General features: G+C 38.5%; 5 protein-coding genes and 1 non-coding gene across 9 annotated transcripts; 2 read left to right on the forward strand and 4 right to left on the reverse strand.

Annotated features, from left to right (window-relative positions):
• Positions 1–4,606: 4,606 nt before the first annotated feature.
• LOC130719847 (uncharacterized) lies at positions 4,607–5,872 on the reverse strand. Its single transcript, XM_057570450.1, has one exon. It carries the CDS (start codon positions 5,870–5,872, stop codon positions 4,607–4,609), a length of 1,266 nt encoding a protein of 421 aa, XP_057426433.1.
• Positions 5,873–7,077: 1,205 nt separating this feature from the next.
• On the forward strand, positions 7,078–7,524 carry LOC130716963 (monothiol glutaredoxin-S1-like). Its single transcript, XM_057567032.1, has one exon. The coding sequence runs from the start codon at positions 7,216–7,218 to the stop codon at positions 7,522–7,524; it is 309 nt and encodes a 102-aa protein (XP_057423015.1). The 5' UTR covers positions 7,078–7,215.
• A 1,889-nt stretch (positions 7,525–9,413) lies between these two features.
• LOC130720879 (monothiol glutaredoxin-S6-like) lies at positions 9,414–9,980 on the forward strand. Its single transcript, XM_057571581.1, has one exon. The coding sequence runs from the start codon at positions 9,448–9,450 to the stop codon at positions 9,733–9,735; it is 288 nt and encodes a 95-aa protein (XP_057427564.1). The 5' UTR covers positions 9,414–9,447; the 3' UTR covers positions 9,736–9,980.
• A 736-nt stretch (positions 9,981–10,716) lies between these two features.
• TRNAR-ACG (transfer RNA arginine (anticodon ACG)) lies at positions 10,717–10,789 on the reverse strand. The gene has a single exon. It is a non-coding gene; the product is annotated as a tRNA-Arg (tRNA).
• Positions 10,790–11,871: 1,082 nt separating this feature from the next.
• Positions 11,872–16,790, reverse strand: LOC130716840 (BTB/POZ domain-containing protein At1g03010-like). Its single transcript, XM_057566853.1, has 4 exons — positions 16,487–16,790; positions 14,738–14,804; positions 13,298–14,497; positions 11,872–12,611 (listed from the first exon to the last, which is right to left on the reverse strand). Exons 1-4 carry the CDS (start codon positions 16,576–16,578, stop codon positions 12,069–12,071), a joined length of 1,902 nt encoding a protein of 633 aa, XP_057422836.1. The 5' UTR covers positions 16,579–16,790; the 3' UTR covers positions 11,872–12,068.
• Positions 16,791–21,145: 4,355 nt separating this feature from the next.
• On the reverse strand, positions 21,146–26,078 carry LOC130716841 (zinc finger CCCH domain-containing protein 32). 4 transcript variants are annotated; one of them, XM_057566855.1, is made up of 8 exons: positions 25,702–26,078; positions 25,462–25,616; positions 25,043–25,105; positions 24,813–24,932; positions 24,437–24,727; positions 24,011–24,322; positions 22,229–22,625; positions 21,146–21,445 (listed from the first exon to the last, which is right to left on the reverse strand). In XM_057566855.1, exons 1-7 carry the CDS (start codon positions 25,796–25,798, stop codon positions 22,233–22,235), a joined length of 1,431 nt encoding a protein of 476 aa, XP_057422838.1. In that variant the 5' UTR covers positions 25,799–26,078; the 3' UTR covers positions 21,146–21,445; positions 22,229–22,232. The 4 variants fall into 4 exon arrangements, with proteins under 4 accessions (XP_057422838.1, XP_057422840.1, XP_057422837.1 ...); XM_057566857.1 differs by lacking the exon at positions 22,229–22,625 and having other exon boundaries at positions 25,702–26,076; XM_057566854.1 differs by lacking the exon at positions 21,146–21,445 and having other exon boundaries at positions 21,893–22,625.
• Between the last annotated feature and the right edge of the window lie 1,698 nt (positions 26,079–27,776).

A 27,776-nucleotide genomic window follows, 5' to 3' on the forward strand; every position in this document is an offset into this window, starting at 1 on the left:
TTAACTAAGCGAAAATCAATTCACAGTTTCCTAAACTAAGCGATTAAGAAACAGTTACGAACTAACATGAACTAAGCGAACATGCATCAACTCTTATTTCTAAAACTACGGAATTAAGCAAACCCTAGATCAGAAATAGAGATGAAGAGAATTAATAAAGAAGAAATTTGCATTAAGAACAGAACCTCAAGTTTGCAAACACAAGAATATTAAAAATCCTAAGACTAACTATGGAGTTTAGCAACTCATACTAGAAAAGATGGAGAGAGATATTAGGAGAAGGTGGAGGAGGTGATGGTGAGATGTGGTGAGGTGGTGTGTCTAACAAAAGCCTAAACTCACTTATTTATACTAATAAATAAACTTGTTCATCAAGTAACAATCTTTGTTATCTAAATCTTTTCTAAATCTTCACAAAATCGGGCCCAAATAAAGGAGTAAGCGGCTGAACAATCATACATTCGTGGGTCCCACAAGAAGTTTGAATCTTCAACTGAGGTAAACATAAGAGTTTTAGGTCTTTAAGTCAGCTTCGCGGGCCTTCAATCGGATCCTAATTCGGAGTTCTGTAGCCCAAGATATGATCATTTTAGTGCAGACTGTTCCAGACTCGCAGGATTAGCGACAGCAACTTTGCAAGGCCATTCTAAACAAGTTATAGGCTGATTCGTCAATTGTGTTGAACATGAAAGTTGTAGGGCTTCGAGTTATCTTTCCAACGACATATTATGGGCCTTATTTCAATATTTCTAACTCCAGATTCAACCTGTTCTAGCAAAACCGTTATAGAAACTAAAAGTGTAGCATTAAGCTCTTTTCCATGAATAATCCAAATAAACACTAATGGTCAAAACATGGCTAAGTCATACCAATTAAGCACAAAAATATATATAATGAAGCTTAGAAAGACACACGTAAAGTGCATCAATTATGCGCTTATCACTTTGTATCGTTTCCTTGTCCAATTTTCCGACATAGGCCTTCTTCCATCCATCCATCTAACCCTTCCTCAAAGCACATGAGATTAAGATCTTTCCACCATGATGAGGCGTCAACAGGGACTTTATTCTTATATTTAGCATGCAGTACCTTGTTCCAAAGATTCTCCTTCTCCTTTAACAATCTCCACCTCCATTTACCCAGCAAAGCCTTGTTAAACAAACCCCAATCTCGGATACCTAAGCCTCCTTCCTCCTTTGGTCTGCAAATTTTACTCCAACTCACCCATGCCAATTTGATCTCGTTCTCCTTTGCACCCCAAAGAAATCTTCTCACAATTTTCTTGCTTTCTTTCAAAACTCCAGCAAGTGCTTTGAAAAAGGAAAAGAAATACAAAGGGAGGCTAGAGAGGATACTTTTGATCAGGCATAGTCTACCTCCAAAGGTAAGGAGCTTTTGTTTCCACTTAGATAGACGCTTCTTGATTTTCAGAATTATAGGATCCCAAAACCGTAAGCTCCTTGGGTTACCGCCTACTGGAATGCCAAGGTAAACAAGGGGAAATTTTGAAATTCTACAATGAAGTATAGCTGCCATTCTTCTCTCCAACAATTCATCTATAGCAATCCCCACCAAACTACTCTTGGAGAAGTTCACCTTCAACCCGGATGCTAATTCGAAACAATGGAGAATGCATTTCAAGATTACTGTGTTTTGGATAGTACCCTCGCCAATGAATAAGGTGTCATCGGCAAATTGGAGGAGCGAGATACTAATGGGATTATCCTCACCTACTTTGTATGGCTTATACTTCTCAAGTGTAACCGCATGTTTTAGCAACCCATTAAGACCTTCCGCCACAATGAGAAAGAGAAAAGGTGCCACCGGATCTCCTTGTCGAAGGTCTTTTTCCATTTTAAATTCCTCTATTGGGCTTCCATTTACTAACACCGAAAGGGTAGACGATGAGATACAACCTCGGATCCATCTAATCCACCTTGCATCAAAATTCATTCTTCTCGTCATATAGAATAAAAAGTTCCAATTCATCGAATCATAAGCTTTCTCATAGTCCACTTTAAATACCATAGTAGGAGATCTTCTTCTTTTCGCATCATGTACTACTTCGTTTGCAATAAGAACGTTATCAAGCAAATTCCTTCCCCCCAAGAAAGCCGATTGGCCATCATCAATGAGCTTCGGAAGTACACTCTTAAGTCTCTTAGCTAAGATTTTTGAGACCACCTTATACATGCACCCCACCAAGGAGATAGGACGGAACTCAGACAAATTACTTGGAAAGTCCACCTTAGGCACAAGAGCTATGAAAGAAGCATTAGTTCCTTTTGGCCACTTACCATTTCTATGGAATTCATCAACCATTCTCTTAAAGTCATCTTGAAGAATGTGCCAGAATGACTTAATGAAGGTGAAATTGTAACCGTCCGGACCCAGACTCTTGTCACCCTCACAATCCCAAATCGCTTCCTTCACTTCATCAATGTCAAAGGAGGTCATTAGAAAAGTATTGTCTTCATGTGAGAGTTGTCGGAAGGGTACACCATCTAATTTAGGGGAAGACCACTGTTCCTCTCTAAATTTTTGTGAGAAAAAACATTTGACTTCATTTTTTATGTCTAAAGGTTCCTCGCTCCATCTCCCATTAATGTGAAGACCCACCAAAGAATTCTTTCTTCTCCTCCAATTTACCATGGAATGGAAGAATTAAGTATTTGCATCCCCTTCCTTGATCCAACTAAGCCTTGACTTTTGGTAAAGCATAGACTCATGGAGATTAGAGATTCTCCAAAATTCTGCCCCCAAAGCCTTCCTCCTCGCAATGTCTTCCGAGTTAAGAGTACCCTCCTCGGCCTTTCTATCCGAAGCATTTAATTCCAACACCACCTCCTTTCTCTTAGTATTTAGGTCCCCGAAGACATCCTTATTCCACCTTTTGAGTCCCTCCTTAAGTGCCTTTAACTTCTCTTTAAGTACGTAAGCTCCCCACCCTTCGGCATGAAGCGAGGACCAACTAGTTTCAAAGAAAGGTTTGAATCTATGATCATGAATCCAACAGTTAAGGACTCGGAAAGGATAGGCCCCCCAATTCTGTCTAGCAAGCCTTAACAACACCGGACAATGATCGGAAAAATCTCTTTCAAGAACTTCTTGAACACTTTCGGGCCACGATGAAAACCAATCATTGGAGACAAGGAAACGATCAAGTCTACTCATCGCTTGACCGTTCGGTCTATACCAAGTGAATTTCTTTCCCGCGGTTGGTATATCTACTAGTTCAGCTTCTTCAATGAAGGTATTAAACTCTTCCATCTCCCTTCTATATTGTGACGATGCAATACTGGCTCCTCTCCTCTCTTGTATTACTCGGACTGCATTAAAGTCACCCAAAAAGCACCAATTTGGGTTAATATTTGTGTTCCTCCAAGCTAGCAAATCTGCCCAGAGTTGTCTCTTGCCCTCCATATCACATGGTGAGTAAATATTAGTGATAGTGCACTGAGTTTCCTATTCTCCCTAAACTCCCTTCAACCCAATGAATCTAGGGTCACAAATCTTCTCCTGAATTTTAAACACATCAGCTTTCCATATACACAAAAGTCCACCACCATTGTTATGAGCTGGAGAGAATGCCCAATCAAAATTATCTTCCCCCCATAATTGTTTGCATAGTCTCAAGTCTACTGTGTTGATTTTTATTTCCTGAAAGCAAGCAAGATCTACACCTTCTTGACCAAGTAAATTCCTTATTGCTCTTCTTTTCGCTTTGCTTCCAATTCCCCTCACATTATAGCTAAGGACCTTCATTGATCACCCATGTTTTTCCCTTCATTTGCAACTGCCATTTTAGAATATCTGTTTTCCAAATCAACAAGTCTACTTATAATTTCTTCTTCGTTTCCAGAATGTGACATCCCTAGTTCTTTGCCCAGCCTCCACAGATTCCTCGCCTCAGTTTCAGAAATTTTCACCCAGAAAGCTCTGTTGCAGTTCTCAATAGCCGAGTCAGAAAGGGAGCTGCAAGTAGAATACATTCTGTTTCGAAACTCCTTCCTTAGCTTCACCGAATTTGTAGTCCCATGATAGTTCTGCAAACTAGAAGCATGCGAGCAGCTCTGTCTTTGAATTGGCACACTTGGTGGAATAGAAGAAGAGTGTTCCAGAAACTCATTTTTAAGTTGAAGATGTAAAGCTGTAGAAGGTACCTCATTTGTCTCGTGAGAAGGCAAGGCTTTATCATCAGATTGAATAAATAGAGAATGACACTTATTGGGTCCCACATAACCCTCATCCTCTGGGCTTTTATTTCCATCAGAATTAAATGTTGTCTCCACTTGAGGGCTCATTAAGACATTTATTCCCTGTTGGTGACTTAAAGGCATTTGTTCAAAAGTTTCTGCACTAGGATCCGCACGTGCCTTTGGGCTTTCAAGAGGCCCAACAACGTTGTTTAAAGAGTCAACGTTCTCTCTTGTTGCGGTGCTATGGTTCAATTACTTCAATAGATTAAAAGTAGTGATATTGACTTGGTTACCAAAAGAGTTGTTATGTTCCTCTATCAGATTAAAAGTAGGTTGTTGGGTCCCTTTCTTTCTCTGACTTCTATCTCTCTGCTCTTCAATTGGCTCTATGTCTGCAAGATTTTCTATCACATTAAATGCCTCCAACGTAGGTTACTGGCCGCCCCCTGACAACCAACAGCTACTGACGTAGCCTCAACCCTACTCCCGGTCTCTTGCCCATGCTCCGCCGCCGTCCCCGTTGAGTTTCGTTGTTCCTTCCGATCAAAACCCAGATCTGCTCCCTCTTCCGGTTCAGAGGAGTCAAGGGACTCAAGGTCGATATCACCTTGTGACCAGCAAGAGGAATCGACGTTTTCTTCTTGGTTATGGTTATGGCAGGAGCAGAAGCCATCAAAGATCACCTGTTGTTCTTCTTGGAATCGGACCCCATACTCCTTACCGTTCAGGTTAAGTTTTTTGAACCAAGAAATAGGATTCTCAGAGGTTGTTCGTACCTTGAGCCTAGCAAATTCCAGCCGTTTGAAAGAGCTTGTAGCCTCATCAAGACCAACCAGCGTTCCAAATTCTGAGACTAGCAAGTTGAAACATTCCATGTTCCAAAAGTGAAGAGGGATTCCAGTACATCTTACCCTGGAGATCCTGAAATCAGAGTAAATATGGGGGCTCCAGGGATTTAGCTCTTCAAACATATCTCCTATCCAGCCTTCCTTGTCCTTTAAAACCTCCTTCAGTGCTTCATCATCATCATCAGTCAAAAGAACCAGATAATCTCCCAAATATCTCACCTTCACTGCTTTGTCCCCCTCTAGAAAGAAGTTATCTTGGATGGTATTCAAGCTCTCCAAGTCTTTTAACTTCCCTACCCAGCTATTCTCCAGCCATTTTTCCACCTTTCCTTCCACCTTCATGCCCTTGACTTGCCAACAACGGTCTGACAGTAGAGGGATTTTGCCTTGAGTTTCTTCTACAATCTTTCTCTCTGATGTCGACTTGAGGCCTTTAAGAAGCACCTCTTTGAAGGGCAGTGGATCCTTCTCGCCTTGCTGGTTTCTCCCCATGACAACACCCTTGGGTTCTGCTCTAGGCCCCTCAGCAGTTGGTTCAAAGCCCTTACGAGGTTTCATCACAGGTTGCTTGCTGAAACGTGGAATATTGACGAACAATTTCTTCCCTCCAATGTAGGCTCGATCCAGTTTCTCCGCTAACAAAGATGGTTCCTTGACATTCTGGAATCGAACAAACCCAAATCTGTTGCCAAGCTTATCTCTTTTCTTTGGGATGAAGACCTCCCAAACCTTTCCCCAATCCTCAAAGAACCTCCACATCTCATGTTCCCCATGACTCTCTGGAAAGTGAGAAAAGAAGAATGAAGAAATAACACCCTTTGTCATCTGGTGTCTCCCTCTCACCCTCACCCTCACCCTCACCCATCCTTCTTCCGTTGTGTCCCTCCCCAGTTTTCTCTCTCTCCCTCTCTCTCTCTCTACCTCTCTCTCTCACATGCTTGTATGCTCAAGAGTGAAACTGAAAACCGTCCTCAGCTAACTATTGACACGCTCCTAACACTTTTTCTGTATATTCTCATTCCTTTTCTGTTCCTCTTCAGTCTTCATTAACAGGTTTTACCATGTATTTGCTATGAGTAATGATATATACACACCTCATCTTTGAAACACTTCATTTCCACCTCTTTTTATTTCTATCTCTCTCTTCTTATCATCTATCACATCTAATACTTTCTCTCTCTTACTTTTTCTTTTCTTCCTATCTCTCTCTTCATTCTACCTCTCTCCACCTCGTGAAGATAACATTATTGATTTGCTATCTTTAATTTCCTAAACCATTATTAAAGGGACGTGAAATGATGTTTGAGTTCCCACTCATCTCTTTGTTTATTAGATAAATGCAACACAAGTTTGGATGGGACCTTATCCTAATTTTTTTGTAAGTGTTATCAAATACAAAACAGAATACCAACAACAACAAGGGTCTTGCTGGTCTAGTGCTAAGTTAAGGGAGTTAAAAAAGTTACCCATGGGTGATTTCAAGAGTAAAGTTATCATTTATGAGTGTGAAAGTGCAAAGTCCAATTACCTTAATACTACATTTTGAACTAGATCATACTTATATTTGTAGTCATCACTCTTTCGGGCCTACAACATAATACACATTCCCAAACAAACCGGTCAATGACAAAATGGCGCCACAAATTGCTGGTGTATGGTGTCTGCTACTATTTCAAGCTACAACAATATTTTTTACGAAAAAAATAGAGTACATAATTAGAATGTACCATATGAAGTAGAAAACATTTGGACCAGTTAGATTGCTCGATCTGCTACTTCTGTAACTTGCTTTGGCAGTAATTTTTAGAGCATTACAAATACAAACTATATATCAAATTAGTGATAAGATGCGCACATGCAATTAGATGGATATGGACAAAAATGTTCCTCATGTACGACCAAGAATCTTATTCTTGAAGAAATTAAGCTTTGGATTCATTAGATTCACACTGTTACTGGGAATCCCCTGATCAGATTTTCTTCTACAATCATATCCTTTTCCTATTATGACATCTGGGGAGACAATGCAGTCACCACCACTATGAATCAGCCTGATGTATATATATAGCACTTAAAAGGAGCTCATTTTCCACATAACCAAGTTCAAAAGTCTTCATTACTCATAAGCTCCTATAACATTGCTTCAGCTAAAAAAAATCTATCTAATCATGGACATGATCACAAGCATAGTGAGTGATAAGGCTGTGGTGATATTCAGCAAGAGCACCTGTTGCATTAGTCATTCCATCACATCACTGATTAGAAGTTTTGGGGCAAACCCCATAATCTATGAGCTTGATGAAGTTGCAAATGGGAAGCAGATTGAGAGGGCATTGCTTGAAATGGGGTGCCAGCCAAGTGTTCCAGCTGTGTTTATAGGACAGCAATTCATTGGTGGTTCTAAAACAATCATGAGCTTACACCTTCGGAATGAGTTAGTGCCACTTTTGATGAATGCCAGAGCTATATGGATTTGAAGTTGAAATGAAGTTATTTCTACAAAATAAGAAGAGTTAAATGTTAAAATTGAATAAGGATTTTGAAGTCTAGCTATCTAGTTGTACATACTACTGGTCGCATACTGATGTCGGTTGAGTTCCCTGTTTAAAATAAAGTAAGCCACAGAGGCATATATTTATCAGAGGAGTAATGATATGTGTACCTTCACTTATTCCCTTTTCATCTATATACTTCACATATACACTGTGTGTATTTCTAATGATGTATATATAATAAACAATTTAGGCTTTTTTGCTCTGGTATAACAAATTTTACATTTCATCAAAAACACCTCTCTAACTTCAAAGATTCCCTTCACATGATCCAACATCACGTGGTTTAGGAAAATATGTATGGGCACCCTTTTTCTTTTTCGGAGACATTTGACCTGTAATTTGGGGTTGTTTTTAACCTCCACTAGTTGCGAGTTTAAAAAAACATTAAATATGATTTTGATAGTTGGAAACCGCAAGCTGCATGTATGAAAAACACACGTGCAGTTTGTGGAGGTTTAAAACCGACACAATCATATTTAATGTATTTTAAAATTTTGACTAACCAAATTTTGAAATAATTACAAGCTATCACACTATATCCAAAACTTTAGTACACCCAAGCTATCACACTATATCTGTAACTTTAGTACACCCAACTCCTCACAGAATTCTACAATGCAATTTATGGCATATGTTGTTGGGCCGCAAGAGGATAAACCAGTGAATCATTACATTGGGCTTACATGAGCACACCAAAGTGGATTAGACACCACATCTTTCATCCAAAACCTTAAGGCAATGGGTGTATGAGACCTCTCACTTATAAAGTGCTCATCTCTCCTCTAACCATCCAATGTGGGACTTCTTTACTAACACTTGACATCCCAGCAATCTCCCCCTCAAGTGTGAGTCCATCTCAAGCGCAAACCTTCAATTACTTGCACCGTCGTTGGATCTCCATCAACAGGACACGCCGCCTAGCCACCAATGCTAGAAAGACTTTCGACACAAGGAGCCATCACCATGATCGCCTAACCATTGGCTCTGATACCACTGTTGGGCCGCAAGAGGATAAATCAGGGAATCATCACATTGGGCTTACATGAGCACACCGAAGTGGATTGGACACCACATCTTTCACCCAAAACCTTAAGGTAATGGGTGTATGGGTCCTCTCACTTATAAAGTGTTCATCTCTCCTCTAACTATCCAATGTGAGACTTCTTTACTCACACTTGACATCCCAACATATGTAAGGTATGATACCTAGATTGAGAGTGAGAGGAAGGAGAATGAATATTCAGAAATAGAGAAGAAATGAATTCATTCACACGAGATAGAGTACAGTGTTGCTTATATACAGAGAAGAATTATAACCTGCTTAACCAATCACTAATCCTCCAACAGAATCAGTTGCATAACTGATTAACAACCTTAACTAACTACTCCTATCCTTTACAGCATAAATCCAACACATTAAACTCTCTGGAAAAATCTATGATCCTTGTTCTTGAACCCACCAACTCTTTTTATGGTAAATTTTACCACCCCTTATGTTTCATCATTAAGCAGCAATAGGTAATTTGAGTGTCAAATGTGAATTCTTTCAAATTGAGTAACTTACATGCTCTAGTATGCACTTAAATATTGTCTTGTATTGAATTTCTCTGATCTAATGTTTGATTGTGTTTGACAAACACTAGTTAAACTTGTATCTAAAATTGCATCTAACATAAAGAATATGTCATGTTGACTTCAACAATAATTATGACATCTGAGACGACAATGCAATCCCCACCACAATGAATCAGTTTGTATATATAGCCCTTGAAGGACCTCATTTTCCTCATAACCAAAGCTCAAAAGTCTACATAAGAAGCTCCATTAATAAATTTCTTGCTAATCATGGACATGATCACAAGCATGGTGAGTGATAAACCTGCGGTGATATTTAGCAAGAGCAGCTGTTGCATGAGTCACTCCATCAAGTCACTGATACGTAGCATTGGGGCAAACCCCACTGTTTATGAGCTTGATCAAGTGGCAAATGGGAAGCAGATTGAGAGGGCTCTGCTTCAAATTGGATGCCAGCCAAGTGTTCCTGCTGTTTTTATAGGACAACAATTCATTGGTGGCTCTAAAACAATCATTAACTTGCATCTTCGGAATGAGTTAGCGCCACTGCTGAAGTAACAAGAGTTACATATAGTGTCAAAGCTGAAAAAGAATTTTGGAGTCTAGCTATATAGTTTTATATATAGTTGAATCCAGATATCATAGATTTCTGGTTCAGCTATAATAAATATATCAACTCCAAAATCCAAATTTAATTGACATCCTCCCTTATGAGAGTGGCGTCTATAGCTAGAAAATGATCGAATTCGCATTGCAAGAAGGAACTCAATTCACTTATTTTGCTAATTCATAAGTTTTTATCATATTCTTCTTCTGATCAATAGCTTTAATCTTTTTGCCAAGTTTAACTTCACCTTCTGTAAGCAAGGATAAGAAGTTAAAGCATATAGTATGAAACTGCATAGCAAACACAGCAGCACTCCACCTTCAGATGTGAGAATATTACTGTAGCTTTTACTACTAAACACTGCTGAGAATATCACTATGCAATCACTGTTAAGTTAGTACTTTGGACTTATAGTATTTGCAGCACATAAATAAATTGACATACAGTCTGAATTTATTCTCCAAACAGTCAATGAATGGAAGATGGCAGCGGCTTGTGAGTTCTGACTGTATATACAATTCAAATGCTCTATGCAAGCACATAGCATCTTTCCATGTAGATAATCATTGTGTAGATTTTCATGATATGAAGGACCAGATTAGCCAGAATAAATAACACTACTAGGCATAGTTAGATTAACTTTTAGATGAGCATCTTCCCACCCAAAGTGGATATTTTATTATCTTCAAACTCACCTTTCGGTATTTAGGATTTGAATTAGATGCTAATCTTGTTAACAGATCAAAATTAAAGTTGCTACTTGCTGCCTATTGTTTAAAAACAGCTCCTCACATTTCCAAGTAAAGAGAAATGAGTGATTATTTTTTTTTTGAACCAAGAAATGAGTGATTTTAATCTAGTACGACGTCGTGTGTCCAGTGTCCCCTTTGGAGTGTTAAAATTGCCAAAATTTACATAAAATATAAATAGAACGACTCTGCTGGGGATCGAACCCAGAATCTCTGGTTCCGTAGACCAGCGCCTTATCCATTGGGCCACAGAGTCGCTTGTTGGGATTGCATAATAATTTACAATATATAAACTCTACAGTCACTTGACCTATTATACAATATTAAATAGAGCTACCCATTGAAAATAAAAGGGTATAGTACATTTTAGTTCATTTTTTACCATACAAATGACTAAATTATAAATTTTAAAAAAATATATATATATATATATTATGGAGGAAACATAAGTAAATGTATGAAAATGAAACCCTTCACTTTTAAAGGGGTACCAAAGAAATTGTCTAATGTTGATGATCTATTTTCATTTTTGCACATGGGTAACAATTTGTAAACTTTACACAGTGTGGATACCCAATAAACATCTCAAAAAATTATATTTCAAAATTTTACACATCCATTTTTCGAAAATTAGCATTTCGAAAACTACTTCTCAAAATATGATTTTCGGGTGTTCATGAATCACCATTGTTCTTGACCTGATTTGTTTTCTCTTATAATTATAGGATTTTCCCGAAATTCATAGTTAAGGTAACTCTTCTGGTCGACCCAAATGGCCGCTAGGCTCAATATCGTCTTGGTCGGTTTACTGAATTCATAGTCAAGTGAATGTCGTGTTCGTAGGTCAGGATGAACAATACGAAGTCTTAACTCATCCTAACAACTAATTGAGCAAAGTAAAACTTAGAGAATTAATGATTTATAAACCGCTCAAGCAAAGTTGTAGTCTCAGTAGCTATTTACAAGACTAAGTTAAGGTTAAACACCTTCATTACTGTTCATACCGAACTCTATAAATACAGGTTTGATCATTCGATAATTGAAGCATTGCTCATTTGCTACATATTTCTCTTATAAGACTTTGAGATACTATCTACGATCTTAAGCTGATTTGAGTGCTAAAGTATATTTTGTAGGTACATCTCACGTTGTGGATTCACTTCACGCGCTCTCTACCTCGATCGTCACCATGCACCGCTACTCTTCGGTCTGGATTTATGGAAGAACAATTTGTGGATTCACACTATTTCGCCGCACTCTCTGCCTCAATTACCACCGTACACCATCACTCTAGAAGAACAAAACCAAATATGCTTAAGGTTGTCTTGGAGGGATGGCTTTGGGTAAATTTTCTTTCCATGTTTTTCTAAAAGTTACTCTTAGTTTGGATCATGATTCATGATAGTCCAGCCAAAGTTTGAGTAATGACACCATTAAGCAATTAAAACACAAGAAAACTATGGAGTGAAAAAATTACACAATCACTCCATGCATAATACATTCTATATACATTCTTTCTGTTCCACATACTATAATCATGAAACTGAGTGACGCCTTCTCTTTGCAAAAGGAAACCTGCTCTCAGAACCAGCACCATTCATCTTGATACCATTCATCCGAAACAGAGCATTGAGCTTGCTCATTTTCTTTGTAAAAGATTTGAACAGCTTGTTCGCAGGGTGAGACTTCACAAGCTCCTGCTTCATGGAAACATGGTCTTTCTCCAAATCAGTGAGCCTCATTCTCATCCTCGCAACCTCAAGCTTCAGCTCTCTGTTTTCTCTTCTCACTGAAGCGTAGTTGTCTCTCGGAGAAATGGCTCCGCTTCCTGCACCGCTCCCTGAACGTTGAGGGAATTGATGAGCGTTGAACCCGGCGCCGAAGAAGAATTGGTTGTTGCCTCCGCCGTTCATGGCGTTCCGGAGCCTGATTTGCTCGAAGTAGAGAACTTGCACTGCCATCTGCACTGGTAGTCTTTCGTTTTGTGCGGCGTGGCTGCAGGCTTCTTGAGATAGTTTGTTGCAGTCAATGGTTTTGCAGAGACGATAACGTTCTGAGTCCTTCATGTTTGGATGAACCTGTATGTATGTATGTGACAAAAGTAGAAAACAAACAAATGGGTAAGTAGGGTTTAAGTTTTGGGTAGTTATTTATTCATGACATAGTATCAATAGTATGAGTTTCTATGATTAAATATGTGTTTGTTTCCACATTTGGGAGTAATGGTATCAATTCTCATAGACCAGACTCACTCTATATATATGTTTGACAATAGACTTTAGTTCCAAAATCAATTTTGTAGAAAAGCTATAGAAAGCCGCTTCTGCAGTGGACATAATCAATTATGAGATTTTATAAGCACTTGTTTTAATACACGGTAGAAAATCACGATGAACAGAAATAACTTTTATTTCTTTCCACCATGATTTTGACTTCATCGTGTTTTTCTACCATGTATCCGAACATGCACTAACTAGATTTCATATTACCATATAGAAAAGGGGAATCGTGTATTTAAACATATATCACTTCAAATTCAACATACTTTTACCATACTTTCCCAAAAACAATTCTGGAAATGGTGATCCAAACATGTACTAAGTAGTCAAGAGTTCAATCTTTGTTTGCCCTATGATTCTCATAGAAAGTTAATTTTCAGTATATGCATTTTCCATGCTTCAAGCCCAATATGCTCTTGCATGAAGGGACGAGTTAGATAGTTGTTTCATGACAAATGATAGTGAAAGAGAGAAGCAAAGCTCACCTTAAGGAAGATATCAACAGCTCTATAGAGTCCATCACTTACAATACGTGCATGATCTGGAAGTAGTTCCACAAGTGATGTGAACTTTGATGGCAACAAGTTTGAGTCCAGTGCTACTTCAGCAAGATAGTTGTCAAGCAATTTGGATACCTTCAGAATTGAGCTTTGTTTTGGAGAACCAGGACTTTCAAAGTCATAAATCATTTCATTTTCATCCCTCATGTGGTTATCATCTTCATCCTCATCATCCAAGTTCAGGAAGATGGAAAAAATCCTCAAAATTGAATCTGTGTCATAAATGGTGCTGTGAGTATTATTTTGATGTGAGTTTGTTGGAATCAGAATGTCTTCAAGAATTGCCTGGTCAAGTTGCAAACCAATCCTCCTTTCCAAATCAGCTCTGCAAGAGCCAGAAGCTGAAGCTGCTATTGCAGCTTTCAACAAACTTGAGAGAAACGCGATTGGAACCGGGCTTTTCCTTGATTGAGTTGGAAGTAATCCAGCTATAGCTTCAACAATGACCCTTTGTTTCTTCTGTAATTCTAAGTCAAGTTTCCCTTTGACAGCATGAGGGTCCCTAACAACCATCCCTTGAAGAGAATTATGAGCATAGTTTATCAAAATTTTGCTGATAAGTTCTTGTTTTAGTCCCTTTGACTTCATTGCAGACAAAACTCTTTGGAAGAAATCAAGATTAAGAACATTGAGTGACTTTCCCCACCATTCTAAGGGTGTCTCAGGTTCCATGTTTGAGATAGATTTAGAAGGAAAATGGTTATGGTCCAGTTTTTGTAAACCAGAAGTTAGCTGCTCTTTGCACACATTGTTAGCAATTGCATTGATCAACCTGCTAACAAGGCTAATCTCTTCTGCAATGGGAAGAAGAGTTTCGCAACGGTGAAGGACAGATATTGTGCTTGATATGTTTGGTAGCACAGTCTCCTTTAGATACGCCTCCGCTCGCGTCTCCAAATTTTTCTCCGCGAATTCCTCTGTCATTTCGAGAAAATGGGAAGCACATTTTAGCATAGCAACATTGGAGAGGGTGAACTCAACATTAATTCCATAACAGAATTTTGCAGCAAGCTCAAACGCCTCTGCACCCCCTGGCACATTTGGGAGACTTACACGCAAAGCTCTAGAATCTTTTGCTTCTAACAGAAGTTTCCTAATTCTTCCACTCCGAGAAACTAGAGGAAACTGTAGAAGAAAAAATTGCAATGAGTTGTGGAATTGCATGAATAAAGCCTTCTTATGATTTTTACCCTGGCTGCTAATGTCTACTGTCCTAATATTAAGCTTGAAATTCTTTTAGAAGGTGTTAAAACATGCATAAAAAATCAATATTTATGAAATTCACCGAAAAATGGCATTTTTTATGAATACCTATGCTATGCTAAATATGCAGTAACCTGTGAGAAAGGTAGCTTGTTTCTTTACCTTGTGAAGTGCAAAGCTTGAAGCTCCTATTTCAATGGTAAGGTCACTAGATACATCAGATATAGGCCTGTAATATGCAAATTTAGGTGAATAATTGCAAGGTGTAGACATGGAAATATCTGTCTAAAGCAAGAAGTGCAGCTACACATATTACTATATTATTACCAAAGTGAAATATTAAGAGAGTTTATAGCTGCAGGGTGTATGTGCAATTTAATGTAGAAGGTGGAGTTCAATGTGTGTGTTTTGTACACCACAAACCAAAAGACAGTGTAATCTTCCAAGATCAAGTGCTACTAGATGGGAATGGCCCCAACTCAATGATAAAACAGAATTTGAGTGGGACTAGTTAAAAAGTACCTCAGACAACAAGGCTACACGAGTTTAATTCCAATTGAATATTACAGGATTGGTTATGCTACATTAATAGAGCCCATTAATCCGGACAATAGACAAGTAAGAAAGGGAAACCATTTTAGCCACACAAGTATTGTGAGGTTGATGTTTAAGGCTGTTCTGTGCTATATACATCCAAGAAAGGGAGCCATGGCACAACGGTAAAAAGTTTTTGTCATATGGCTGAGGTTCAAACAGCCTCTTGTGTAAAAAATAAAGTAAGGCTGCGTAGAATAGACCAAATAATCACCCTCCCCAGATCTCGCGCGTGCGGGAGTTTTGTGCACCGGACTGTCATGTGCTATATACATCCAAAACATTTTCCCATATGCTTGGTGAGCTCTTATTACAGCATCTCCGTACTAATTCAAAACTCACAGCATAGCCTTAATTAGGGGCTGAAGATAATAATAGCACCAGAATAATTGATAGACAAACATTTATTGACATTTTCATATAAGATATGTGAGATTTGGCCCTTCACCATGCAGCACCATATTGCTGTCTAGGGAGTAAAGGACAACTAGGATGTTTGGAAATTTTTCTACAACTGATTCTAAAGCCAGAATCACTTTTGGGAAGAAGAGTATATTAGTAGTTTCTGTGTGCCAGAATTGATTCTAAGGAAAAATAAGCTGCTCTAGACATGCTATACATCAATGTCAAGGTCACAGGTTACAGCTATATCTACCATTTATTTGCATAGTCTGTGAATAATGACAAGTTGTGGAAGGTTGAAATTTCAAGGAATACAAAAGAGAGATATAAACTGACAAAATGACAACACTAATGAAAGAAAAAGTTTACCAACTGGTGCCTTCAGAATCCAATTGGAAAGAGACAGTAGCAGACCCACAAAATTAAACAGCTTAGAATTAATCTTGGAGCACTTGGTTTCAAATAATTGATCAATTTCAATGTCAAAATCTACTTGTGAAAATGACATTACAAGGGAAACACTTGAGATTTGTTTTCAAAGTTTATAGTGGGTCATTATATCAATTTATTGAACTATCTGCCATTCTGTCCATTCACTGAATCCTCATTACATTCATTCACTTTGCTTCAGAAAATGAAATATCACCCTGATGCATCTAAATGCTACTTGCAGGTTTTGGTTTTTGGAAGTTAAGCTAGCAGCTGATATTGAAGAAAAAGAAGTGGAATTGGAACAACACTAATTAGCACGTTTTGAAATTCCTGAGAGTTAAAATTAATTTTGGGAAGAAGCTTATGCGAGTTGCTTCTAGGCGCCAGAATTTTTTTCGCGGAAAAATAAGTTGATCTAAACATGAATTAAATACAATAAAAAAATGGTGGAAAACATCATACTCAACAAATAGGCCACATTACCATTCAGTGGCATGCCTTATGCTTGAACTTGGACGAAAAGTCCTCTTCCCTGAAATGCTGGACTTGAATTCTCCCACAGTGACAACTCCCATCTCCACCAAACTTGAAAATTGTGATACCTCTGCACCCCACTAAGAGTTTTCACTCTGTTAGTGTAATGTGTATGATTCTCTTGACAGATTCTTTGTGTTGAGGACCACTTCTTCAGGGAAAGTTGTGGAGAAGTGAAAGTCACATGAATACATGCAGTGTTAAAGGATGGAGGAAGTGATTAGGGACATACTTTATGAGTGTTTCTGTGTTTATAATAAACTTAATCTAAAGTCAAGGAAAATGCAGGTGTGCTTGTACTTTTCGGTGAAAGTTAGTGAGAAAATGGAACCTTTCTTACTTTTACATGGTTTTTGTCTTAAGAAATTGCAGGAATCCGGTAGCATTGCAGTGCTTTTTGGAGTTGTAATAATGACTAGCGAAAGGTATAAACATAAATATTATCATAAATTAACTCGTATTATGTGTAAAGTCTACAAAAAGTAGAAATTAAAATGATGAGTTGGATTACATGATATAATAAGAACCACGGTATATAAATCAGCTCAGATACATGTATTAAGTTACTGACTATGTGATGGAAATTCAACATGAATCCCCTGCCCCATATTCTTTACATCTCTCTATTGCACAATTTTAGCTTTGATTATTATATTTAGTGGTTCAGATTGATTAATAAAATGTTAAATTTGTCAAAACTTTCAAACACTTGATAGTTTTGCTGCTACAATGGCTGGATGGCGGTAGAGGATTTGAATTCAAGAAAATTTTATTGCACTAGCAATTGCATGAAAGTAAACAAATAGTTGCTTTTAGAATAAAAACGCAAAACCAAACATGCTCTTAGCCTATTGCGAATTTTTTTCAATCACATTGTGTTTTGCTAAGTTTATAACATCTATCTTATAAACCTAAAGAAAATCTAATTTTATGTGGCAAAGAAATAATTAATTTTGGTTACAGTCTGTGCAACTTGAGTTAACTCAATAGGCTAGCTAATGAAGCTTATTAGTCCATTCTCAAAGTCAAAAAAATAGGCTAAATAAGAGCAATTGATAATGAATGGCAAGATGCATTTATATGTAAACACCGGCACAATAGTTTTTGACCGTCACAAATTGCAAAATTTATTAAGACTCTGTAATTTGTAGTCGTAAAAATTGTCACAAACTACATATGTCAAGTGGTGCAAACAGAATACTATAGCGGTGTCTGCACATCATTAATGTGGGAAAGCAACACCTAGTGTCCTCTCCAAAACACGTACGGGTTAATTATTAAATAAATATCAGCTCATGATACAGACACTAATTTATGTAGTTACAACAATTACTTAATACGACAACTGTTGGAATCATCATGGTATTGGATTGCATCGATCTGGTGGCCATGATGAGGACATCAATTTCTTTTGTTGCATGGTTGAGTATTATGGTAGGTAATGAGCAATTTATAATACATTTTAGTGGATGTGGCCTTCATTTCATTCAATCTTTTTGAGTTTGATATTTTTGCTCTGGAAAGGATTAAAATTTACCTGAACCAAAGTACTTACATGCTTTACAGCTTCTCCTTCCAAAGAAATGAGTACAGTTGGCAGGGGGGTCCTATGTTAACCTGCAATTTATTCCTATCTATCTGGACTCTGTAGAAAACTATACAAGCACCAAGCAGCTGTGAGTGAAAGAGTAAAAGAGTCTTAAATGTGCATAACTTTTTATTCTTTTCCTCCTTCATGCCAACTCTGCATTTCTGCTCCCTGATCACAGGCAGTCTGACTTCATAGCGGACCAGGTTTGTCAAAGCTAAAGATTTGAGGAGATTCCAAAGCAAAACTATGATTTAGTTTTTCTAAACTAATTTTTGTGATGAAAAAGAAAATAGGGAAAGCGAAACTCTTCTTATCGATTGAGATGAATGTTTTTGCATATTAACTCAACTGTTATCGAAACATACACTCAATTATAGAAGGATTTCCAAACATAAACTTTTAAAATCTCAATATTTGATTTTTAAGTCAAGTGTGTTTTTTGTTTATCCGTTAAACCCGATATGAACGTGCTTTTTCTCAATCATACAACTTTTCTTAGTAAAAGAACTATCTTAAAAGTCAAATATGTCACTTAAATGTGCTTTGAGTTGGAAACCAAACACATAAGGGCACACCAGATTCTTGTAACGAGTCTGGAGACATATATACATATCTCAATTAAGATCTTCCAGGCTGTTTAAACTGAAGCTGGAAATTATATGTAGCTGTTTCCTTTAAGTTTGCATTCCATAAATAATATAAGCATTCATGTAAATACATGATGTCTATTAGGTAATAAAATGACTTCTTCGAAGAAAAAAAAGTTAAAAGTAGCTTTTTGCTGTGAAACTAATAGGCTAATAAAGAAGAACAGTATTATCAATCATGAAACGGCTGTGTGAAGAATCAATCATGGTCCTTGCTTCGTTTAAAAAATACATGATTGGTGTAGCTAAGAAAATCACTTCTATGGCATCCATAATAAAATGGGAAGATGACACCTGGGACAGCCACTGTTAATGAGGTTTTTCCCTTTTTCACACACAGATGAAAGATACTCCAAATATCATTAATTAGTGCAGGTGTGAATGCTGGTGGCCACAATCATTATATGCAGAAAACATGTGAGCCCACCTGTTTAATTAAAACTTGTGGGAAGTGGGAACACAGACTAACTCTCCCTTCAATTGCATGAATGAGGTCTATAATTGAGAGATTGATGTTTATATATGCAGCTAACCTTGTATTCAATTCATGTTTCTATTATATAAGTGTATTGATGAACAACATGTGGGCTTCTTACCACTTGTCATTCTATTCTAACAAAAGATGTCACTAAAATAATTGCACAAATATGTAAGCAAACCAAAAAGCCTGACTTCTCTATGATATAAATCTAGTTACATTTAATAAATGTTTTTTAATAAAAATAATGAATTGAAACATATAGTATAAGAAAATAACCAAAAAAAAGTTAAATGAATGAATCTATTCAATTTGTTTAAAGTTGAAGTGATTTTTGATTTTAGAAGTGAAGTTGTTTTTGTGATGATGATGAACTCAAGCTCATAGAAAAGTATTTAATCAAAAACTTCATACTGAAAATGTGAAAAAGACTCATGGTTACTACCATGATACCCGATATCATTGTAGACAAAGTGAAAACAAAATGAGACATTGAAAACATATTACACAACAAGAGGAAGACCGGCAACAAGTGTTATTGAAGAAACTGAACATAGCACTATGTCATACCATCAACAAAAACCCTAGCCGCAATAGCATCTGCTTCCTCTAGAAAATCACCCTCTCCACAAACTCTTCCGCCTGTTTTCCATCCTTTTCTCTTCATGGAGGACTCTCGGGCTTTCCTCCCTCTTTAGTGAGGGTTTTCTCTATCCTATATTCCTATGTGAGAGCTATAGTTCCCTGCATCTTTTCCCTGCCACCACCATACTGGTCCTATACCACACATCCCCTCCATGTAAGTGTCGTTTACATGACCTAAGCCAATAATCTAATTATCATCTCAATTGACGAAAAAGGAATCAAAGAGAGGGACTTGACAAAACTACAAATAGTGATGCGATGACAAAATGACTAAGTAGCGATCAACGGGACACAACGACACGGTTGAAAAGGAATCGATGGGATGCAACAATGAGATGGACTCAACAAAGTTGTGAAATGTGATCTAGAAAAACGTGAAATATGAATGTAGTCTACGCTATGTTAAATTGATCAAGATCATCTCATTTGAAAATTTCCCCATTCTTAGAATTTTGTCCCTATTTCTCTTTTCATGTGTATTACATAGGTTAGACTCTTTAAATATTTATGAAAAAAATAAATACAATGTTTCACTTGACATTGTCATGTGAAGAAAAAATCTTAATCCATGCTGCAATAATGTTGTTGAAGGCATCTACCAAAAAAATGATGTTGAAGGTGCTACAATGCCGGGTCAACAATAGTCTAAAATGGTGGGGAGCCAATAGGCAAAGGTAGTTGCTAAAAGGATGAAGAGACTTGTTAGAGGCTAGAGCCAAGAGAAGGAGGTAAGATTTTAGATTTTCTCCTAGAGACCTCAATTTCTATAAGTAATTAAAAATGTAAAAAAAATATCAACTCCGTGGATTGAGTCAGCTGATATCAACGCGAAAAATATGAATCATATATTTTTACAAACTCAACCCACTGATAAACTGAGATTAGCCAAATCGACTCAACCCATAACCCAATTTGACCGGCAAAGGAGCCAGAACCAAGGTTTATGCATGTTATCATCGCATTACAGAAACCTCAGCATGCTTCATGGCTTCTTTCTTGAATCCGACTTTTGTCTTGGATCGTGTTTTAGGTCTCTTGAATTGAATGTATCGAGTAAAGCATTTTGACTAGTGAGTCAGATTTGTTGAAGGAGAAGGGGGCAAGAGGATCTCGTGAATTAGAGTTGAAGGATGAAAGGAGGTTGAGTTGGTAAAAACAGGTTTTAGAACGTCCCAAACTCGAATTCAAGTGAACTGCAATTGCCGCTACTTCATGTTCTGCAGTGGCTACCAAGTGACAGTTTGGAGTCCTTGCTCAAGGCTTTTGGCATTCACAGAAATTGTAGGTAAAATGGGAACATGGGGTGTCATGGCATTTTGTACATATAATATTATAAAGGACTAACAGAAAAAACCAAACAAAAAACATATTACATTGCATATACCCTGTAAGATTCTTAGTCTACTGGTGCACCAAGAATGGTTAAATCTCCTGTAAACAAAGCCACAATAACCAAGCTACTTCTGTTGCATCCTTGACAAGTTTACATTGGTGAACCATTGTTCACAACGCCTGCCTCTTTATCTCCCGTTTCAGTGTACAGTACCCTGCATGAAAGAAAACGCCAAATTTGGCTTTAAACTTATATACCTGAGCACAAGCAAACTAGAGGGGAAAATGGCAATTCACGTTGGTTAGACTTCATTTCATTATGGTTTAATATACTGATTAATCTTTACCCACTTGTTTAATTTTAGAAAGTACCACTTTATAAAGCATGTTCATAAGAGGTGTGCTTTTGAAGCTAACGTGTGGTTGCGCCAAGAACATATCTAGGACGCGCATGAAACCCATCAGACGTGCATAGTAAATGAATTGCAAGATCGGTTATAACATGAATAATACATGCATAACAGCATTTAGATCAACGGTTTAATACAGCCATACTATAATGATGTCCAAGAGTAATACCAGCTACCTATGTTTTCTTCTGTCGGGTTAGGGTAAAACACCAAAAACAAAATAATAAGAGAAAACTTTGCAGACAAAAGGTATTACTTAAAAACATGGTGAAATAAAACCTGATAAATATAGGAGAAAATGCAAGGTTTCAAAGTAATAGCAAAACTAAAGAGCAAGGAAAGACCATATGAAGTTGTCTAGTGAAGCTTATTTGAGATCAAGATGATATAATCACATGAGATGATCATAAAAGATAATGACTGTATGAAGACTCTAAACAGGATAGGATGAAGAATTCTCAACAGCGAGATATGAACATAGAACAGCTGCTATTCAATAAATACTGAAGACTATAGACAGAAGCAATGGGGGCTTGTGATATCACATCCAGTAGACAATCTGGAGTCACTTATGTGTTTTGTACTAGCCTGATCAACGTATGTCACCACTTTGTCTGGTGCTTCTGCTACTGTTTAGAGGGGTAGAACTCTGAGTTGAGAGTTGCACATCAGATAGCGAGACAGACCCACCTTGTGAGAAAATTAAACCAACAGAAGCACCAGAACTATTTCCAGATGAAGGCATTCTGGTGGAAAAGGATTCGTTTTTGGACCCAGACTTCAGTTCAGGCCGAAGCTCTGAAGATGCTGTTAAAGGAGCCAAGTTAGACAGCAAGGATCCTACTGGGTATGGTGCAACTGGCACATCAATAAGAGAAGATGTGGATGGACTGTATCTCATGGAACCCAAAGGATGGTCAAATTTGCACGCGGAGCCAAACTTGCACTGCCCAGTTTGTAAATAAAATGCACAAGGTTGTACCCCCTGTTTTCTAGAAAATGAATTAATCCAGAAAATTCTGAAAAGAAAACACAAATTTCACTGCTAACATGACATGAGAATGTCATTAAGAACAATTGATTCATCCACAGCTCATTAATATAAGTCCTTTAATACTCTAATTAACTCTAGATACCAGTATAAATGATATAATTAATGTGGCTAACTCTATCATGAATAATGCTATAGCACAAATGTTGCAGCCACAATTCACAAGTGCACACAACTGCACAGGCTATTGCATCTAAAGTCTATGTAGGACCACCTGAATTTAAATCGAGTTACTAGTGCTGCTGTATGTACAAGTGCTGTGCAAATAGCATATTTTCCTCTGATCAGAGGAAGAAAAGTTAACCACAACCAAATTTACTAAAATGTAATGAATCCACATCCTTTCTCAGCACAGATCCTATGCTTCAATCTCAAACCCCTCAACCATGGTATGACATCAAACATGCAAATAAAGGAAACTACTATGCTACAACTTCAACATTATGTACATACTACATTGACAAATTCACATTTTCAGTGAGCAACTGGAAAGTCTTAACCACCAAAAACCCTTGGGATTCTTAAGCTGAAGAACCATTCAAAAATGATACCCATATAACAGTCATGAGCTCGTAAATTTTATGGCTAAAAACTAGAAATTTCAGACATTAAGGCATTTAGAACGCAACAAGCACATTAATATCATAATAGTTTAAAAAGGAAAGTTAGAGGGAATAGCAGGTTATATATTAGGACTGATACATATATACTATAGTTCTAATCAAGAGCTTTCATCCAATAACTTCAGCTTTTGGGAGAGGTGGACCTTGACATGGGATCATCGCTTCAAGCACCAAGTGGTCATAAATTTGATCCTTGCTAGATCCATTTATTTAAATAAAAGTCAAATATTACATTTCAAGCCCAAAATAGCCTCTTGTGTGAGAGGCCATGATAGATATAGAAAACCGATCATGTACCGTCAGACGTCAAGGACCAACTCTGCAATTGTGCAAAGAAATTGTTGAATAATAACTGACTCAAGATCCACTGATGTCCACTTTGACCCTAATGCAACTTAAGCCAGGTAATGAATTAAATGTAAACCAAGGACATTCTAATACTGTTTAGAGCCTAAGCTACTAAAAATAAGCTTGTCTAGAGTCTAGACTGCCTACAGACTTATGTTTCTAAATGTAGGAACTCGCTAACTGCGTTCCCTGAGCAGAATAAATGTTTAAGTGTAAAACTTACACATTTATATATGCCTACATGTATGTGGATATTGATGACATTAGAAATTTATAACATTGAAGTAAAATACATTTTAAAATTTAACAAAATCTAGGGAAGTTAAACAGTCAAGGAACCATACATACCGGACGAAAAGGAAGACCAATGGGGCTAAGAAGTGGTTGTGCCATAACCCGTTCCCGAGGATGATGATATCGACAAGCTAATCCAAATTTACAATCCCCAGTTCTCAAATAGTATTGGCATTCAGGTTCACCAGGCCTCTCAGGAAATACCTGTTCATTTGGGCCACTTCCTGAAGGGCCAGTAGAAGAGGGCAGAGGAGTGTATGGTCTAGCAAAAGCAGATGTTGGTGAGGACAATTGAGTCACCCCATATAGAGAAGTAGCCCCAACTGCAGGTTGAGCACCAGGAGACAATACAGGACTTACAGGCGCCTGCACAAATTTAAAAAACATCGCAATGAAGTAACAACAAAAGCATAGAAAAAAAATGGTTTTCACCATATTTCAGAGCATGCACACACGCATGCATAAGTATGTCTCTCTCACCGAATAAGGACTCCATCCAGGAAATGGAACAACCCCTGGAGAAAGAAGTACAGGACCATAAGCCCCCTGTACATATGAACCAGGCAACATAGGAGGCCTAGCCACTCTCAAGCTTGTGGAAGCTCCTCCATACTGTTCAGGCAGAGGAACTGTAGGAGACTGCACCTGTGGATAAAATTGAGGCGCAGATGCTGGCATTGATGTGCCAGCAGGTTGAGGATGATGGAATTTACAAGTTAAACCAAATTTGCATTGCCCCGTTTTCAAATAGTAGGAGCATTCTTTCTCACCCTGTTTAAACAAAAAGGAACAGTTTAACCATCGCATAAATTACAGTCAATTGCATGAGGGAGAAGAGCAAGAAGAAGAGTCATACCGGTCGCAATGGGTATCCATAAACATTAAGTGGAGCTTGGCTTAAATATCCACCTCCATGTTTGGGATGGTGGAATCTACAGGATGCGCCGAATTTACAGGTTCCAGTTTTTAAATAATACTGTCCATCAGAAGATACCCAAAATTAGTATAACCATTTTAAATCGGAAAGATATGAAGAAATTTATGGAGTTTACATTGACAAGATCATTAAACAGAGAAAAACTATACCTGACATGGAGGCTCCCCCGCCCGTTCTGGGTACTCCCCTGTAGCTCTTACTGCCGCAGCAACCTGAGCATTACTTGACTCAATTCACATATAGTATAACAAAAAAATGAATAAGAAATTAGTCAGCTACATGTTCTTCTAATCCCATTCCCCTCACTAACATCGGTTTATGCAAAGACACACCCAATCTACCCTCTAAGCTGATTACTTCACTCCACATTGACAAAGTCAAGACTCAGTTCCCCCATACTCACTTAAAAACACCCAAAACCTTAACCATTTCAGAATAACACAATCCAATCCATAGAAAATGAGCTTGAAAATGGTTTCTGCAAGCAAAATCAAAAACAAAAACAACAAGACCCTTTCCATGCAATTCTAACCTAATGCAGATATCTCAAAACAATGCAAAATGTTACCGCAGCACGATCACGCGGGTGATTGTAACGACACCTGCCACCATATCCACAGAAGCCAGTCCGCATGTAATAGACACAATTAGCCACACCAGGTCGCTCCGGGTAATGCTCGCCACCACCACCACCACCACCGAGCGTCAAATGCCACATCGACTCTGCAGCACGAAAAACCAAAACCCTAATCAGAACCGAAACCCAAAGCTTCCACATTAAGAAAACCCTAATAGAACAGAAACAAACCTTCAAGGCCAGTGTCGGTAGCCGGTGAACGCCATTCAGGTTGATTCCCCGGGTTGGATCCATTCCTGGCGGCGGGGCTCCGACCGTACAAGTCCATTGAAACGGGTTTGTAGCTGGTTGTTTACAGCGAGATTTACAGAATGGTGTGGAAGATCGGCGAGCTTTGCTCGTCTTTCTTCCTCGTTGAGAGAGAGAGGGGTTTGTTGTTTCTTCTCTACACTTTGAGAGTACTGTGAGTCACTCACTCACAGAGACAGAGACAGAGACAGAGGTGTTATGCGTGTTTGGTTTGTGTTTTTTATTTGAAGAATTAAACTGTACGGTCACTGTGGTGGTGTGTTGTTGGGGTTTTGTTTCAGTTTCGTTTGTTCAGCTTCATTTTCTCTTTCTGTGTTGTGTTGTATTAATTATATATTTTGCGGGTTTTTTTCTTTTGTACGGTTGGCTGTGTGCTTGCCCGCCAAGTAGCGCAAAATGTTTTTTCTTTAGTTTAACACCAAAAAACAGGAGTGCACTATATTTTTTTGGCTAAAAAGCATTTTTGACCCCTGATGTTTCAAGTTTGTGCAAATTCTGCCCCTATCTATTTTTGTCGATGTTTCTACCCCTCATGTTTTCAAACAGTGCACCGTCTACCCCTGACGCAGGGGTAGACGGTGCACTGTTTGAAAACATGAGGGGTAGACGATGCACTGTTTGAAAACATGAGGGGTAGAAACATCGACAAAAATATAGTAGGGGCAGAATTTACACAAACTTGAAACATCAGGGGCCAAAAGTGCTTTTTAGCCTATTGGACTGGGCGGGACATAAAGAAGATTATGTCCCGCCCAAAATGAACAAATAATCATTGAAGATAGCCATGGCGGGAAAGGCAACATGACGAGCTTCATTGCCCTCCCTTAGGTGATGGACCCACAAGCCAGCTGGAAGATTCCTTTGGATTTGTCTTATATGTACGGGGATTTGGGCCCTGATTGTCAGGCCCAAATATAGGAAAGATCCATATCATGACCACCCCCTCTATAAAAGGGGAGGTCATCCACTTGTACGAGACCAACTTTTTCAGCATTAATGAGAATATTCCTTTTATGGTAGTTTTGCTATTTTAGTGCTCTGCTAGGGTTTACTTTTTGTCTCTCTTACATAAGCTTGCCCTAGTATAGAACTTTGGCGCCGTCTGTGGGGAGGACTTACCTCTTCCGGTGACAGAAGGAGGAATCGCGAGCCATGGAGACTCGTTCATACGGCGTAGGTCGGCGCGATCATCGCCGGCGCGGTGGTGGTCGACACGGCGGTCGCGCCGGCGGACGAAACAACAACCGTCCCGTACTGGACGACCAAGAGCAGGAAGCTTCCTCGGAGGGGGTCCACTCAGTGGCGCCGTCGCCGGCGTCATTGGTGAATGCAGCTCCGGGAAGACCTTCAGATCTGATCGCTAAATCAGATCCAGGTGTTCGGCGGCGTTCAACGCCGCCTGACTACGTGAACTTGGAAGATCTTAAAACAACTGCTCCACGGAGAGCGCAAGAGGCAGTGACAGGTATCACGCCTGCGGCTTTGCAACAAATGTTAGATACCTTGCAGAAGGTGCAGTCCCAAAACGAGCAGTTGCAAGCCCAAGTTGAGTATCTTACTCAGCGGCAGAATTTTAAGCAAGAACAACGCCTGGAGGCGGAGGATGTAGTTGAATTCCAACCTTTTGTTCCAGCCATCACTAGGGTGGACATTCCAAAGCACCTGCAAACCATGGCATTAGACGCCTTTTCGGGCGAATCTGATCCTATGGAGCATCTTAGATACTTCAATACTAAAATGGTGATCGGCGGGGCGTCGGATGCGGTAAAATGTCGATTATTGCCTTCCACGTTCAAGGGCATGGCGATGCAGTGGTTCATTCGACAACCGCCCTTCTCCATTGATAATTTCACTGATCTGTCCACTAAGTTTCTGACTCAATTTTCCGCCAATAAAACCACAAAAGCAACAATGTTTGATCTCATCAGCATACATCAGCAACCAGGCGAGAAATTAAAAACCTACATGGCACGCTTCAGCAAGATGGCGGTGCAGTT

This window comes from Lotus japonicus, chromosome 5, assembly GCF_012489685.1.
Source record: "Lotus japonicus ecotype B-129 chromosome 5, LjGifu_v1.2".
Classification (NCBI taxonomy): domain Eukaryota; kingdom Viridiplantae; phylum Streptophyta; class Magnoliopsida; order Fabales; family Fabaceae; genus Lotus; species Lotus japonicus.